General features: G+C 38.0%; 2 protein-coding genes across 13 annotated transcripts in view; both read left to right on the plus strand.

Annotated features, from left to right (window-relative positions):
* The window catches only part of vezf1b (vascular endothelial zinc finger 1b), a 534,049-nt gene that overhangs the window by 97,115 nt on the left and 419,210 nt on the right, over nt 1-17,724 (plus strand). The window lies entirely within an intron of this gene.
* Nucleotides 1-17,724, plus strand: part of ksr1b (kinase suppressor of ras 1b) — a 42,985-nt gene that overhangs the window by 22,610 nt on the left and 2,651 nt on the right. For 4 of the 11 annotated variants that reach the window (XM_079609607.1, XM_079609606.1, XM_079609603.1 and 1 more), the window contains 15 exons: nt 1,683-1,830; nt 2,608-3,058; nt 9,743-9,900; nt 10,134-10,203; nt 10,305-10,388; nt 10,466-10,527; nt 10,609-10,721; nt 11,012-11,180; nt 12,475-12,517; nt 14,654-14,714; nt 14,927-15,324; nt 16,559-16,649; nt 16,841-16,974; nt 17,080-17,211; nt 17,410-17,551. In XM_079609607.1, coding sequence (XP_079465733.1) covers nt 1,683-1,830; nt 2,608-3,058; nt 9,743-9,900; nt 10,134-10,203; nt 10,305-10,388; nt 10,466-10,527; nt 10,609-10,721; nt 11,012-11,180; nt 12,475-12,517; nt 14,654-14,714; nt 14,927-15,324; nt 16,559-16,649; nt 16,841-16,974; nt 17,080-17,211; nt 17,410-17,551 — 2,256 coding nt within the window. Of the gene's footprint in view, nt 1-1,682; nt 1,831-2,607; nt 3,059-9,742; nt 9,901-10,133; nt 10,204-10,304; nt 10,389-10,465; nt 10,528-10,608; nt 10,722-11,011; nt 11,181-11,511; nt 11,554-12,474; nt 12,518-14,500; nt 14,525-14,653; nt 14,715-14,926; nt 15,325-16,558; nt 16,650-16,840; nt 16,975-17,079; nt 17,212-17,409; nt 17,552-17,724 lie in introns of all 11 variants that reach the window. The other 7 variants (XM_079609601.1, XM_079609609.1, XM_079609608.1 and 4 more) reach the window with 3 other exon arrangements.

A 17,724-nucleotide genomic window follows, 5' to 3' on the forward strand; every position in this document is an offset into this window, starting at 1 on the left:
CCAAGGCCCTTCTTTATCGATTGCTCAGTTTTGCTAGAAGGCCAGTTCTAGGAAGAGTCCTGGTTGTTCCAAACATCTTCCTTTAAGGATTATGGAGGCTACATGCTTCTGTGAACCTTCAATGCAGAATCCTTTTTTGTAGTCTTCCCCAGATCTGTGTCTTAATACAATCTTGTATCTGAGCTCTACAGGCAGTTCCTTTGACAACATGTCTTGGTTTTTGCTCTGATATGCATTTTCAGCTGTCAGAACTTTTCCAAATCATACCCATTCAATTGAATTTGCCCCAGGTCAACTCAGCTCGAAGTGTAGTAACATCCACAAGTGAAATTGGAATGCTCCTGAGCTAAATTTCAAAAAGGGTATTAATTACTTAGGCAAGGTTTTTATTTTTAATAAATTTGCAAAGTTATCACAAAACTGTTTTTGCTTTGTAATATGATGTATGGTGTGTAGATTAATGTGAAAAAAAAAACTAATTTAAAGTAGTTGAACAAGGCAGCAACATAAAATGGGGAAAAAGTAAGGCATTTGAATACTTTCTCAAGGCACTGTATTTTTAGGCTACTTTCATTTAAATTGCAAAAAAAAAGATATAATAATAAACTATATAATAAATATTTGATGAATGAAATATTTATGTTTCTACTCAATTCTACTTTTTAAAAAAATAAACATTTAAATGGTGGCTGTTATAAAAAACTGATTGATTTATTAAAAAATACATTAAATATACAGATTAAGTGAAAATACAATGAATTTGCAATATAGTGCATACATTCAGCAAAATGCTTCTCTCTAGGACTAATTTTTCTAGATGACTAACAAGTTTTGAATGGCTTTTCTGAGGTAAATGTAATATTACGTGGCTGTTTTATTGACGTCTTTCAGGGGTTGAGCGGTTACATGAGACATGATGTGGATTTTTGTATCTTTATTGTTTGAATTTCGTAAAATAAAATGTACAAATTGAAAGCTAAGATTTGGTTTCATATCAGAGGGTAACAAAATGTATTGGATGGGAGGTATGCTACAAAGCTTATTTCATTCATCAACTGAAATTAAGAATCGATTTCAGCTCTTTAAAATGAGTATCAATTAAATGTGAGAAATCCATATTTTTAACCCAGCCCTAGTCTCATGCGCCCTGTTATCTATTAATTTACCATGGAGACTACAATGACCACAGCGACAACTGTTGCTGGGCAGCTTCTCAGTCATGCGTTTGAGTAAGCCGCGTGTGTGTTTTGGGTGAGAATTGAAATACGGCAGGGAGACGCCAAAGAGCGCAGGAATGTTGTAGGGTGGAGGAATGTAACAGAGAGGGTGGACAGTGAAAGAAAACTGGACTGTGCACTTTGCTATCTGAGTATCTGGACATTGGCTCAGTGTGGTGCCATGAGATGCCAGCAGTCTCAGTGGCGGCGCAGGGATTCCTGGAGGCTTTATCACCTAATCTTTCACTAATTACTATATAGACTCCATTCTGTCTGTTTACTAGAGCCACATCAGTGTCCACAGAAATACCAAAGACATTGGTCAAATAAGACAATATTGAGTCAAGAAGTCATATCTGGTGCTGGTTACTGAATACATATCAGTTTACAAGAATAATGTGCAGATAATCATCTGTGTCCATTTCTGACTATATGGAATGATTATGGTTTTATTCTGTCTTCCAGGCAGTCCCTGCGAAGCTGTCCCTGGATGCTCTGCTGCAAATGTCCAGTGCCCAGGTGGAAGACACCATGAAAAGACTGGGCTCTAGCAGTGAGGAGTGTTCCCGCATCACCGCTGCCCTCTCCTGTCTCAAGAGCGCTACTGACACAGGTCACTGCTGACTCCCTCCTCTTTCCACTCTTCATACGGGCCGTGCTCTAGGCTTTTTACCTGCCTTTAATTCTAGCTACAGTATATTAATTAAGTAATAAGGATGCATTTATAAAATTGTTTCATAAGGATGCATTCAATTGATTAAAAGTGACAGTAAAGACATTTATAATGTTACAAATTATTTCTATTTCAAATAAATGCTGTTATCTGGGCACAAAAAAAAGCCACTGCTTTAAAATAAAATGTAAGCAGCACTACAACTGTTTTTAACATTGACAATAATTCAGCTTTGCATCACAGGAATAAATTACTTTTACTGTACAAATATTCAAATAGATGATGATGAGATGCTCATGTGGAGATGATATTTGACAAAATATCATATATCGCCAATGGCAGCAAAACCTTTAATTTATGAGCAACAGTGTTGTTATTATTAACTAAAAAGCTGTAAAATAATGATTTATTTATTTGCCAAGTGAATGAAAGCTCAAATAAAATATATAAATATTACATGGAAAAACTTAAGTTGAAGTACTAAAATAACTAAAATCTGAAATAAAAATGTATTAAATGTAAATGAAAGCTAAACAGAAATAATAATAATAAAAAAAAAACATAAAACAAATATCTAAAATTTTAACTAAAATGGAATCTCAAAATGTTTAAAAACCTAATTCAAATGATTACTAAAATGCCACTTTTAGTCAAGGTCCTGAGCAGTGCATTGATCCTGAATTGTCCTAAAGTCTCTCGCTTTTTGTGTTTTAACAGGAGGACTTCTCAGGAAAGAGGGCATCCCGTGGATAGCAGAACCTCGACGTGACAGTACCTCTGCTGACCCGCTCTCTTGTTCTATGCGTGCACCTCAGTCTTACAGTCCCAACCCAAACATCTGGCCCCCTTCTTCTGCTTTGCCTGCCCCTCGTTCCTGCGTCTCCGTGTCTGCGCTACCCTCAACGGACTTCCCTACAATTGTCCACACTCGCTGTGATGGGCTGATGGACCCCTTCTCGTCCTCCCCGCAGCTGAACCACTGCACCTCCCGGCTGCTGTCCACCCCTCCAGCCACCCCACCACCCAAAAAGTCCGGCAAGCTGAAACCTCCACGAACTCCACCACCCCCCTCCCGCAAGCTGCTAAACCTCTTTCCCAGCATCACCCTCACACGCAGCAAGAGCCAGAGCCAACTGGCCAACCGGATAGATGACCCTACACCCAGCAAGTAAGTTCAGCACTGAATCATATTTCATTTATCAATGTATTGCTCCATGGTATTGTAGCAAATTAGCTCTATTAAATATTAATAATCAATAATAACTTGTTATAATTGATTATAAATATTTGGATCAGTTAATATAATTAACTTAATGTAGTGAAGTTAATATTACAATCAACCCACCTGTTCGTCCTGTGAACACTCAGTGTTAATTCTTTATTAATTCTAAGAAATATTAATTTCCGGGGAAGGGAAATGTCTTTCTTACTGTACAGTACTAAGAGCCTGTAGTCAAAATCTAAATCATAAAGTAAACCATGTTGCAAGCAGAGAATCAGAACCAAACATGTATTGTGTACAAGTTTTATTAACTAAATCACAAACATAACTAATCTAAACACATACAGACACACACACAGGAAAAAGGGTGAGTGACAGAATGGAACCGGAAGCAGGAAATGTAACTATAGGAAAGATCCATTAATGGATCTATGAAAAGAACCATCAGCATATCATTTTCAGAGCACCTCATTAAATTGATACTTGCATGGGTTGTGCAGTGGATTCGATTCTTGAAGTTGTTGAAAATTGAAATTGTTGATGGTTCTGAGAGTGTCAAACATGGAAGTTGTAATCATTTTATTCTCCGTTGGAGGAAGAAGATATGATGAACTTGCCTGGTTAGTTTGACTCCGTTCTGGTTGAAAGTTCTCTCTCTCCATGAGCACATGGCTGAGCACATGCAGATCTGGGCCGGAGAGGCCATGCTGGCATCCAAGGAGTGAGGAAGTCGGAAGAGTAGATGGCTGCCCATTCAGTAATGGAAAAGTTGCAGTTTTCCTCTGAGTTGGATTGAAGAAAATACAGTCTGACTCTGTTGGGAGAGTGAAGGCCTAGCAGGCTGTGTTCGCAGCCTGCAGGGCCTATGGGCCTGCCGGGCCTTCAGGAGACTTCTAGTACAGTATCATCTTCTCATCAGGATTTCAGGAAGGACCCAGAGAGTGGGAAGGGCTAGTGGAAAGGCTATTTAAGCTTGACAAAGGCCATATAGGTGACCATTGATTCTATCGTAAAATACACAGCATCAACAAAATAATAGTATTAGAAGACATTACACAAGACAGTAAATCATTCACAAAATGTTCTGGGATGTATGGTAATTTATAGAACAGGTCGTCTATGAATAATGCAGCAAAGTCTGTATTAAAGATTGTTTCTGTCTCCCCCATTGTCTCTGTCTTGAGCACGTGACCACATATTTTTAAGGCAAGACACGGCAGGCAAAAACATCATTTTTTTTTTTTTTTCACTGGTCAATTTTGAGATTTTGGGCTATTTGTCTTCAATAACATGTCTTCTTTCAGACTTGTGGTGAAAAAAAGTCCAAAATACACATTTAGGTCTTTATTTTACTACACTTTGTCTATTTGCGTCTGTAGATTTCTCAGAAAATTCAACAAAAGTTGGCGTTCTAAATCAACGCGCTGCTCCGCGATCTCTCTCTGCTTCCTTTTAATCACGCACACGTCTGGAAAGCTCTCTCTCTTCTGTACAATGCTGTCGGATCCAAATATGGTCATTTCCTTTTAATCAATAACCAATCGTGAAAGTAAAATGGGCATTTAACCCTAAAAGCGAAATCTCATTGGCTGATGTCAATTTCTGACAACCTGATTCGTTCAGATGCATCACATGACGCGCTCTGACATTTAGATGTGTGTTTTTGACAGTTTTTCTGCTCAGTTAAAGGCTATACATGCTGTGTTTATAAGTTTTGATGTGATTTAGGTGGTTTGTATTGTTGTTGCTAATGATTTGATAAGATATTGTGTCAGTAAATAGTTGTTTCCACTAAAAAAGGTATGATTTTTTACATTACAAATCTTTAAATGCCTTTTTCTCAAAATTAGTTTTTTGTCATTCTCCAGTAGAAACATCTCCGCCTATGTAGGACCTATGTACACCAAACTCTCCAGTTATACACTTAGCAGTATTCTGAAGATATGTTCAGAGGGATTTGTTAATAAATCATTCCTGGCCTGATTTATTTTTTAAGGCTATAGACAGTATATTTTGATTTCTTAGGTAATGAAATCATATATCCTGAAATCCCTCTGAACATCTTCTTTCATCTTGTGTGTAATCAAAATGAAAAAAGAATTTTGCACCTGGCTTTATCATATGTTCTGATATATCTACCGAAAATATATGCAAAATTGTGCATATTTAATGAGAAAATGCCTAATTTGCATAATTAAACATACAATTTTCAAAAACTTGTAATACATTTTTTTTATGAACTTGTGTAAGTAATCAACTGAGGAAGTTTCATGGTGATATCTATTATTTTAAAATTGTACCCTATTCACCTGTAGTGTCTCGCCTTAACAGCCATAAAACCAACTTATCTGATCATGGTCATGGTAACCAAGACCTTTTTGCACTCACTGGGGGATGGGATCCCAGATCCCAGAGTGAGTTTTAAAGATTGTTTGGTACATATACCAAATAATTGTGTCTGATTTGTCTCAGTCGTACTCGTTACATCATGATGATCTCTTCTCAAAGTTTGCTTGATTAATAAGTAGTAAAGTATTGTTAAGTATGACAGGATTTGTGCTTCTGGACTTTCACTAAAAGGGATTGTCTAGATTAGAGCAACATTTGCTATTTGACACCTGCATAATATTTGAATGCAAACTAGATTTGCATTTCTGAAATTGCAGAAGAAAATCCAAGTGCTGGCACTGGTTCTGTGTAAATGAAATGCCCTATCAGACCTGCTTTCCTGTTGTCAGTCAGCTACACACAGAAATCAATCAGAAATCACACAGTCACTGTGTGTGTGGCTATAAACGATTAAACACATGCAAAAAAATTGTACCAATCACAATGCAGTTTTCAAATACACTACTATTCAAAGGTTTGGGGTCTTTAAACGTTTTTGAAAGAAGTCTCTTATGCTCACCAAGGGTTTGCATTTATTTGATCAAAAATATAGTAAAAACAGTAATATTGTGAAATATAACAATTCAAATTAATTCAGTTTTCTGTTTTAATATATTGTAAATGTAAATTATTATTAACCGTTTTAAAAAATGAAAAATAAACCATACAGTAATTTTTTTCAGGATTATTTGATTAATTTAAAGTTAGATATAGAAATATAAATATTTTTTAACCTTATCAAATGTCTCTACTGTCACTTTTGATCAATTTAATGCATCCTTGCTGAATAAAAGCGATTAATTTAAGAAAAATCTTGCTGACCGTAAACTTTTGGATGGTAGTGTAGATCCATTCACATCCATTTGATGGCACTTTCACTGCTGTCTGTAACAAAAATGCATCCATTTGGACATTAGCCTGCATCATCTATTGATTTTTTTCCCCATTTCTGATACAGCCTAATTCACCTTTGGCTAAGCCCCGCCCCCCTTAGTTACTGTTGCTACCTCCGACAACTTCAACTGGGCTCTGGTTTGGTATCAACATGGCTTATGCTGTGACGGCTCTTCCTGCTGAAATTTTATCAAACTTTTATAAAGCAGCAAATAAAGTGTCCGATAGAATTAGGCAGAAGTGTCTGCAGTGTGCGTTTGAAGGCTTTATTCAAGACATACGGTGAAACGCAAGCAACAACAAGGCATCCAAATAGAGGCAAAAGCATAACGGTCACAGTCAAAACATGAACCACCGCATATCCTAATGGAGACAGAGACACAATATCAGGAGAAACACTGTCATGCAAAGCTGGGTAGGTCTCTATTCACTTCTATAATCGTTATTATTTACAAAGCAAACGGACTACGCGAGTATAAAGTTGTATTTATTAGCAGCGTGTGCTAGCGTATCAACAATTAGGGCAGAGAACCGAAATCATAACCTAAACCAGCATAAAACTGTAACTAGTATAACTTCACAGTAAGGTTAAAAGCTAAATGTATCTTAGAGCACAAAGGTGAGCTTGTTGATCCTTGAGGGGTTTCGCTGACTGAGAGGACGTCCACACAGTTTCATCCAAAGACGACACTTGTCAGTATTTAACTTCGGTTTTGGGAAGGGGAAAAAACGGACACCCCCCTCCAACCTCTCTGGGAAACGCGTATCTGTGTTACAAATGCCCCAGGCACAACGTTTAACCATATTTTTTATAAAACGACGACGTAATAGCCTGCCGAGACCAAAAATATGAGCCGCCTGCGTTGAAGTCAATGGAGCGCCGTGAAAAAGTGTCGGACCCTCTGTGGGAGCTCGTTCTTGGCTGCGCTGTGATTGGTCAATCTACATTCTAGGGCGTGGCTTAGCCAAAGGCGAATTCTATAATGTCATTCTATAATGGTGTCAGAAACACTTACCTTATTGTACAGTCATGAAGTTATTCACTGAGGAGGTGAAGGGAATGGAATATGTTCATCTGAAGGGTGTGACTATTGCATAAAAGCCTCTTCAAACCATAAAATTAGTCACAGGGCTAACACAGTAACATGAAACTACACAGAAATATATGCTGACATGTGTTAACTTTTAATCTTGATGTAACTATGAATTTCCAGACTCCGGAATGAATATTCTGTCATTGTTTAGTCACTCTCATGTTGCTCCAAACCTGTCTGACTTTGTTTCCTCAGTGCTGGTTGCCCTTTTCATTGAACTTACAATTAATGCGCACTGGACCTTTCGAGCTTCGAAAATGATGCAAAAGCACCATCAAATATATCATATGGATGATTTGTGCACATTATTCCTAGTCTTCTAAAGCCACAATGGTAAAACCATAAAGGAACAGAACGAGATTTATAATTGACATTCAGTGGGCTGTGAATTAATTGAATCAGTGAGGCCTGTCCAAATTGCATAAAGCTATCTTATGGAGTTTAGAAAGCTTGGAACATATCTTAAAATAACGTCATATAGGCCACTTTTATGATAGGCTACTTTTATGGTGCTTTATTGGACTTTAGACAACCCCATTCTTCATTATACTGACACAAGTTGTCTGGATAAATTCTAAAAAATGTACCATTTGTGTTCCCCAAAAGGACAAAAATCTTTGTTACATTGCATCTATATATCTTTTTAAAAAATCCAGAGGATTTTCAGTTTGACAAACAACATTTGATTCACATAACATGTTGCCTAACTTGCCCTGCAGCATAAATGTAGAAATCCTTCTTAGAAAAAATGTTCTTCATTTTATTTAATTATTCATGCTTTGTTCATATGTGTACAATGCAATGTCGCCCTGCCCCGTGTGTGTCGGGTTTGTGGGAGCGGACTGCTGTGTCATCTGAGATCACTGATGGCCGAGGTCCAGGCAGGTTTTGGACTGGGGCGGAATAGTTCAACACTCCCCCCTCCTTCCACCCCTTCATGTAGCCCCAGTGTTTCCCGTTAGCACAAGGCCGAGGTCAGACCCCTTCTCAGACTCGCTGGCGTCCTGCGCTTGATCATTCCCGCTCCTCTCCTCTCTCTCTGAGCCAGTAAATGTCTGCTTCTGGAGCTCCTCCTCAGAATCTGTGTGTGAACTGAAGTCCACCGCAACTCCCTGCATGTGAAGCTGCACGCCTGCATTTGTACAACATTTTTTAAATACTTGTGGTGGCCAAGTTGCAGATGTGTTTTTATTTAAAGTTCTAGAGAAAGCTTTCTTGCTGGGAGGAGGTACAGAGTGAGTCATTACACTTTCTGAGAAATCTATTTACCAATAGTTGCATTGTAATAATGGCCATGGCCATGACAATTTATTTACCGGTATATATCACTATTAAATACAATTTGCATTGTCCAATGTGCTTTACAATATTAATCAAAAATCATAAAAACTAACAACAATAAAACAACAGGACAAATATAAATTAGAGTGAAATACAATAAAATAAGTGCTTCACCAATTTAAAAGAATAATAAGATACAATGGAATGGTGCGTCAGCATGTGTAAAAATGCCTTATCAAAAAATTTTTTTTTTAACTTCGATTTAAAAACAAATAACGATGAGGCCACTCTAATTGAAATGGGCAAATCATTCCATAATTCAGGGGCAACTACAGAGAAGGCACGGCACGGTTCAATAAATATTGAATTATTATACTACTTATTCATTATTCAAATGATTCAAAGCCTCCTGAGCTGAAATATAGATATGGTAATGAGCGCTCAAGCAGTAGACCAATCACAACAGACTGGACTATCTGACCAATCAGAGCAGAGTATGCTCTCCGAAAGGAGGGGTTTAGAGAGTCCGAATCCTTGATTGACCCATTTCAGACACTGTGAAAAAAGAGGTGATCCTGCAGTGTGTATTATGAGAAAATTAAAGTTTTGTTTTTTTTACCTTGGATGCATATAGGAGGAAGCTCGTGAGCTTAGAATTATAAGGTTCTATCTCCGTTTAGGGTAGTTCTGAGATATTGAGCATCAAAGTTTTTACATCCCAGCTGGCAAAACTGTTACTAAAACTGTTACAAGTATTAATAACTACTAACACATTTTTTTTTTTACAAAAATAACACCACACAGGCATTAATAAACACCTAGTGGATCAGATTATGTCAAAAACTCAATTTCGACCAAAAGTGGAGATAGAACCTTATAATTCTAAGCTCACGAGCTTTAAAATAGTATAATAGTTACTTTTGAAGTAAACTACCCAGATACTAAATGTAGTTTTGTGTCCCTCACCCTGCAGGAGTGGGAAGAAGAATAAGCCGCTTCTGAACGTGCAGGTAAACGGTGGAGGAAATGGCTGGGAAGACTCACCCTCACGGTCACCACTGCTGTCTGCCCGCTCCCCCTGCATCCTACCAAATACACCCAGTCACCTGGGAGATCCTGCGGGTATAAGAAGTACGTTTTCTTATTTAGCCCTAGTAAAGGACTAGCTGTGTTAGCTGTGTACCTAGACAGTATTTTAAGGAATCACATATGTGCTTCCATCATGAAGGCTGATCCAAAGACATCAATGCTATGCTTCCTTTTGAAATTTGTAGTGTATGTATGCTTAGAGTATCACAACATTAGCTTAGCAACATGCTAACTCTAATCTTGAGTCCAATTCGTGTTTCTTTAACATCATCTAGATAACGTTGCAACCCACGGAAGCTCTCCGTTAATCATGAGGAAGGATATCGGTCTGGATGTCACACACAGGTAATGACCACTGAACTTTTTCCTGTTTTCATTCTTATGTACTACTTTGTCTTTCAACTTCCTGCACAACTGAAATTGGCTTTCTTATTGTGCCTCCTCAGGTTTTCCACCAAGTCCTGGTTGTCTCAGACGTGCCAGGTGTGCAAGAAGAACATGATGTTCGGTGTTAAATGCAAACATTGCAAGTAAGTGAAGACAAGAAACATTTCAGAAAACCACTTCTGAATTCCTCCCTGCTAATGTTTGCTTCCATCTCTTTTAGGGTGAAGTGCCACAACAAATGTACTAAAGAGGCCCCTAAATGCAGGATTTCATTTGCACAACGTAAGATTTTGTACAGGTTGTAATATATATTCAGACAGATTTGTGCTGCAGATGATCTAAAGTTATGTCTTGTTCTTTCAGTTCCAAACAAGATCAGGCGAACAGAATCAGTCCCATCAGGTATCAACAACCAGGTGGAGCGACCGGCAGAGTCGCAGCAGTACGGAACATTACCGAAGGCAATAAACAAAAAGGCATGTAGCAAACCACACAAACCAGGAAGTCGAGATTCTCATTATGCTGACTCCTTGAATGTGCTGACTCAGTGGTGTTATAAGTCTCTTAAAGTTGAAGTGTCATTTTTTTTTTAAATATTTCAATAAGAATTAATAATAAGTAAATAAATGTAATGATCATTTATTTATTAAAATTTTGTAATTAAAATTGGTCTATTTCACAATATGTTCAAGATATGTTTCAAACATACATTTTTTTCACCTTGTTTCTGGAGAATTTTTTCTAAGATTTGTGTTTTCCCCTTCAGGACCACCCTCCATCCCTGAGTCACCCGGACTCCAGTAGTAACCCCTCCTCCACCACCTCCTCCACCCCCTCCTCACCTGCCCCGTCCAGTCAGAGCAACCCCCCGAGTGCCACCCCGCCACCCAACCCCTCCCCTAAGGGTCACGTTGACAGTCGCTTTCACTTCCCAGGTCAGTCTCGTTTACACAGATATCACAGAATCTCGTGTACCCTCCGCGTTTGAAACCTTTTAAAATTCGACATGACAAGAAGGACTTTCTTTTTGAAGCACAGCGGGCACTTCTTCGTTGTCTGTTTGTCCTCTAGTGCTCAGAATTAACCTCTTGGATGAATGTATACTAACCTACTAATATCTGCCCTTAATGTTCTGCTGTGCATTACTAAAGCTTTTCTAAATCGTTTCATTACTGTGGAATTCTCGCTGATGCATAACACGCTTGGTGTTTAACTGGGCCTTTCTCTTTTCCTTGCGGACATCTGTCTGTTTGTCCCATTCATTAGCTGCCTGCTACTTTCAGCATAGACCGCAGTTTGTCTTCCCTGGTGAGTTAACAATCATCCACACCATGAAACTGTTATTTACCCTTCAGGTGTGATGTCTGAGTTCCTTGTTGAGTTATCACTGACTTTTTGAGACAACTCAACTGTGCTCTCCCAATCTTGAGAACTTAACCTGCAGTGAACTCTGTAGTGAACTTAAACTGTAGTGAGATTAAGGCCTTATCCCAAATGGAACTCTAAGCTCTTGAGATCTTCCTCCGAGTTCATGTGACGTATTGCTGCTTGGCGGCTCGATAAAAGTGTGCATCGAAGGCGTATTTTGAGCACATGATCACCCTTCTGAAACCTAATATGACAAATGGGACACCCTACGGTCTTGTGTCCTTTGTAAGTCCACAAGATCGCAAGTGCACATGAAGTGTGCCATTTGGGACAAGGCCAGTGTTGCTATCAGTGTTTAGACTGTGATGTGCTGTCTCCTAGTGGTTATCAATGGGATTTGCTTTATTTTTTGCAGTACTTTGCATTTTCAGCTCTCTGTGTACATGCATGGAGAATCTGAAATGCATATTATTCTAGTGTATAGTTTACATTTATATTCAAGTTGTTAACACGCAAAAACTTTTGCTATTGCTCAAATCCCTAACCTTAATCCCTAGGACACATTAAATGGATCAAAAGTGACAGCAAAGACGTTTATAAAATTACAAAAGATTTCTATTTCAATCAAATGCTCTTCTTTTGAACTACCGTTATTCATCAAAGAATCCTGAAAAAATAAATGTCAGTTTCCACAAAGAATATCAAGCAGCACAACTGTTACAAAATTACTTGTGGAAGTGGAATCTGAACGTTTAATAGCAACGTTGGTGTATAATGTTGAAGGTGAACTTCTGCACTCTGAAGTACACTTAAACTGCTCATGTAATCACACACTCAGAATCCCTTTTTTTTCTCTCACAGACGTATCCAGTTCCACGCATCCAGATGGCGGTTACAACACTGGGTAAGGCAAGACATCTCAATGACTGTTTTTTCAGTATTTCTAAAAGTGTTTTGACCTCGGACCAGTTAAATGCAAGTGTCATTGGTTTTGGTTCCTCATTTTAACTTATGTCCATATTGCTGAACTATAGCAGTGATTGCAAAATTTTTTGGTTATTGCTTCATCACGAATAAATCATTAAGTTCACACGGAACCAATGTAGCAGCACTGAACTTCCCTTGCAAGTTCAAACTTATTTTGCATGCTTCATTCAAGTTCATTCAGAAGCTTTTTACTCACCTTCATGTTGATCCCAATCTGTTAGATTGGCTTCCTTGGAACACAAAATTAGACGCCAAGCACCAAAAAAGCACCCTAAAAGTCTTTTTATGCCTTTGAGTGAGAAAAAGCTAGAAGTTAAGTAATTATATGCTGAAACACTGAAGTTTTTAAACAGAAACTAAAACTATTAAAACATTTTGTTCTCTATTATTGAAATGAAACTGAAATAACATAAAATATAAAAATTAGATGAAATATGAAAATTATAAATGTTGCCTTGGTAACTAAATGAAATAAAAGTTGAAGTACTAAAATTAATAAAACTAAAATAAATTAAATAAAAGACAACTTTCATTCTTCAGGTAAATCATATTAAAGAAAATCTGTTTCAATATCCTTTCAATGGTAAAGGGGATTTCCCATGCCTGACAGCGCTGGTCAATGGATTGATCTCTATGAAGTGAAACATCAGATACCATCATATATAGGCCTATGTAATTTGAGTAAAAAATTAAATAAAAAAATAATAAAGATATCGTTTGATAAGTGCTGATTGAAGTCCTTGAAATCCATAAAAGTAGTGCTTGAAAAGTCCTTGAAAGTCCTGGAATTTCATTTTACAGAATCTGTACGAACCCTGCTTTGAGTGAGAAAAGCTAAAAGTTAGCTTTTCTCTATAATTGAAATGAAACTGAAATAACATAAAATATATAAATTAGATGAAATATGAAAATTATAAATGTTGCCTTGGCAACTAAATTAAATAAAAGTTGAAGTACTAAAATGAATAAAACTAAAATAAATTAAATAAAAGACATTAAAGTTACATAGAAATATTAAAAAAACTAATAAAAATGACAAAAGTACATAAAATTACAAAAAAAGCATACCGAAAATGTAAAAATAAAAGCTCTTTCAAAATATTATTGACAGTTTTTCTTGATTGCTTAAACACATTTCTTGAAACTATGCCTCGTATTCTCAAAACAGTAAACCTAAATCCATAACGCCTCACCCAATTCCCCAAACATCCTATTTTCAGGTCAAAACACTCAAAACCTTTCACTCTTGCTGAAAAACACTTTGCCCTCAGACATCACACACACAAGCCTTCACAACACACACACTACAACATAGTCTTACACACTGGTGCAATAAATTCAAAACAACATTTACAAAACTGGTAAGTTATGTTACTTGTGGTTCCGTCCCAAACCTCAATAAACTGATCTGGGCCCTTTTATCTATCTATTGAAGAATCTGATTGATGTGTTTTCAATTTTGACTCTTAGTGTTTTCACCTGGGGAATTGTGTGCTAACTGAGCTGAAGCTGTGCTGACTTGAGTGAACAATATTGAATGCTAGTGTTTTCTAAATGACCACATGGTGTAGGCAATGAGAAATGAAGGGATTTGTGTGTAGAGATTTGCTGTGACTGTTAAAAAAAAAAAAATCTGACTCGTGTGTCAAAACTGGGGAATAGTGTTTATAGTGTAGTGAAATGGGTGTGCTTTTTGATAAATGGCATTATGGTTTTGAAATTTTTGTTCAAAAGCCTGGTTATAGTGTTTAAGCAATCGAGAAAAACTGTAATAGTATATAATACTAATAAAATAATGCTGTCTCAAATATCATTTAATTCAAATGTTTCACATGAGGTTTTTGACGTCAGAGACAAAACAGTTGACATCAATTTTTCCTTTATTTGTGACCCACATTAGAAAGTCACATGGGTTCAGAAAAACGTGAGTAAATAACAGAATTTATATTTTCAGGTGAACCATCCCTTGTAAATGATCGAGATCATACATGGTATTTATATACTGCTAAATGTTTAAACGTGTTGAGTCTAGCGTGTCTTCTCTCCCATGCAGAGAAACTGACCAGTTGGACAGTAATGTTAAGCAGACATCCACAGGCCAGAGGGAAGCTGTGGTGAGTTCTGCAAGAAACACCTTCCACCCACACAGCTAGTAGGAACTGAAATCGTTTGTGGGCACAATTTCCAGTTAATAGTTGTGGTCACATGCTTTTTTTTTGCGGTCAGTGGTCTACGTGTAGTGACCCTGGCCAGACAGTACTTAAACTTTTTAGCTTACATCCGCATTTCTAATTTTGTAAACTCAAAACCTATTCTTCTAATTCAGAATGAGGAACAGCAAGGTGATGATGGTCAGGATCAGGAGGGATCGGACGATGAAAGTGAAGGTGATGAAGTGGATGACCTGCCCAGCTGCAAGGGCTACCGGAAGGACCACATAAGCCGAAAGGCCAGCCAGACTAGCGTTGACCTGCGGGAGTGGGATGTGCCGTTTGAGCAGCTGGAGCTGGGAGAGCTGATCGGTAAAGGCCGCTGGGGGAAGGTGTGCAGGGGCCGCTGGCACGGAGAGGTGGCCGTTCGACTGTTGGAGATTGACGGTAACAATCAGGAGCACCTGAAGCTGTTCAAGAAGGAGGTGATGAACTACCGGCAAACGCGACACGAGAATGTCGTGCTGTTCATGGGGGCCTGCATGAACCCGCCCCATCTGGCCATTATCACCAGGTTCATCTCTTTCTGCTCTCTCAATGTTGTGTCGTTCATGTACACTGACATTTAAAAGTGTTTTTTTTTTTTCTGAAGAAGAAATTAAAGCAAAGGTGGGGTAAGTTGTTTTTTAAATATGCTGATGGCCAATGTTGATATTCAAAATCAACCTAAACAAAAAAAACCCTTCTTCATTGCTCCGCCTCCAAAACTCACAGCCCTGCTCCGAACCCCGATCCCCCTGCAAGCGAGTCGAGTGGACTAACAATGACTCTAAACACCGCATTCACTAGCAGTCGTCAGCGAGACTCACGCTAGCTGTCCAAGAGAGGATGTTTGTTTATCATAGCAGAAGGGCAACAAAATAATGCTTCACAAAAAATAAAGCGTAGATGATGAACAAATGACAAGGAAGCACAAAAAATAAATGTACAGTACACAATATTAATTACAATCATGAGTTGGTTGTTAGTTGCCAGTAGGTACAGCAGCTCCGGACACACAATGACACTCAAACCCAGTGTTACTCACAATCAAAGTGTGTGGCCCCGAATCAAAGCAAACTCCGCGTCTGTTTTTTTAGGCCTTCCCGCTTCTCTCTCCAGTGCTGGACAGCGTTTCTAATATTACACGGGTCCTGAAGCTCTTGCCCAGACATAACCCTTTATTTTCCAGTGATTTCTTCTGAGCTTTTCTCTTTTGTATTGTCTCATCTCTATTTCTGCAGTCTTTCTTTAGTTCAAATCTCCCTCTTGATCGTTCTCTCTCCTCCACCGTCATACGCTCCCTAATGCTGATTGGCTACATGTTTGTTGTTGTGTCGGCCAAACAGCATATTTCCAAAACTACTGATTCCACCTTTAAATTGACCAAAAGTTACTGTAAAGACATAAAATGTTACAAAAGATTTCTGTCTCAAATAATGCTGTTTCGAACTTTATATTCAACATGTTTTCAACATGTTACTTTGAGCAGCAAATCAGCATATTTAGAATGATTTCTGAAGGATCATGTGACACTGAAGACTGGAGTAATGATGCTGATAATTCAGCTTTGCCAGTACAGGAATTAAATTTTTAAAATTGATATAATATTTCACAATATTACTGTTTCTACTGTATTGTTGCAATGCATCCTGCTGAGCATAAGAGACTTCAAAAATGAACTTTTGAATGCTAGTGTATGTTTTGAATGTTTAATATGGGAGCATATGTGTGTTTGGATTTTGATTGATCTATTTATCTATCCATAGCTTTTGTAAAGGACGGACGCTGTACTCTGTTGTCAGGGACTCTAAACTTGACATCAACAAAATAAGACAAATCGCTCAGGAAATTGTAAAGGTATGAAGCATAACATGCAATACATGTTCTTGGTTTTATTTTAAATGATTCATAAATGCATGTTATTATCCAAAGAAAATGAAAGAAGGGACTTTACTTTCTATTGCCGCCATATTGAGTGCAATAGTTATACACTTATACTGCCTTTGCTTTTTGTTTATTTTGTTTTTGTTGTTTTTTACATTCTACAGGGAATGGGTTACCTTCATGCAAAGGGAATTGTGCACAAAGATTTAAAGTCCAAGAATGTGTTTTACGATTCAAACAAAGTAGTAATCACAGATTTTGGCCTGTTTGGGATGTCTGGAGTGGTCCAAGAGGGCAGGTAAGTGTTCATGTCATGACTGCAGTTTTATAATAAATGAATAATCTTATCATACAGTATGCTTTGTTAAGAGCTTCATTGACGCATGTGTGTGTCTGTGTGTAGGCGGGAAAATGAATTGAAGCTGCCACGGGGGTGGATCTATTACCTAGCTCCAGAGATCGTGCAAAAGATGGGACCAGGAAACCAAGAAGACTGTTTGCCCTTTTCAAAAGCTGCTGATGTTTACGCCTTTGGGTAAAAGCCACATCTTTTTTCAAACATCTAATGTGCCTATAATGCAAACACTTGGTTTGGGTGTAAATGTTTCATTTCTGCTTACGTTTTTCTCACAATACAATACTTTTTCTGATTGATCAATCACTTTAAATGCATGTTAAAAACAATATATTGCATGCCAACAATGTAGTTGACTGTGTGATGTGTCTGTCTTAGCACTATCTGGTTTGAACTCCAGGCCAAAGACTGGCCCATCATCAACCAACCAACTGAAGTTTTGATCTATCAGCTGGGAAGTGGAGAAGGCCTCAGAACGTTACTGGCCCAGAAGGGTACAAGCCTGGGCAAGGAGGTTACGGTGAGTCCAGCCCCAGTACATTTAAAATGATATATTATTATATCAGTGGCGAGCGGTGACTTTTTTTAACCCGGGCATGCTGGGTGGCACGTTATGTCAAAAATGCATCTGGTGCAGATCCATTGGATCATGGGTTTATAATGGGTAATAATAAGCGAGATGCTCGCGTTCGA

The sequence above is a fragment of the Phoxinus phoxinus genome (assembly GCF_949152265.1).
Source record: "Phoxinus phoxinus genome assembly, chromosome: 4".
Lineage (NCBI taxonomy): Eukaryota > Metazoa > Chordata > Actinopteri > Cypriniformes > Leuciscidae > Phoxinus > Phoxinus phoxinus.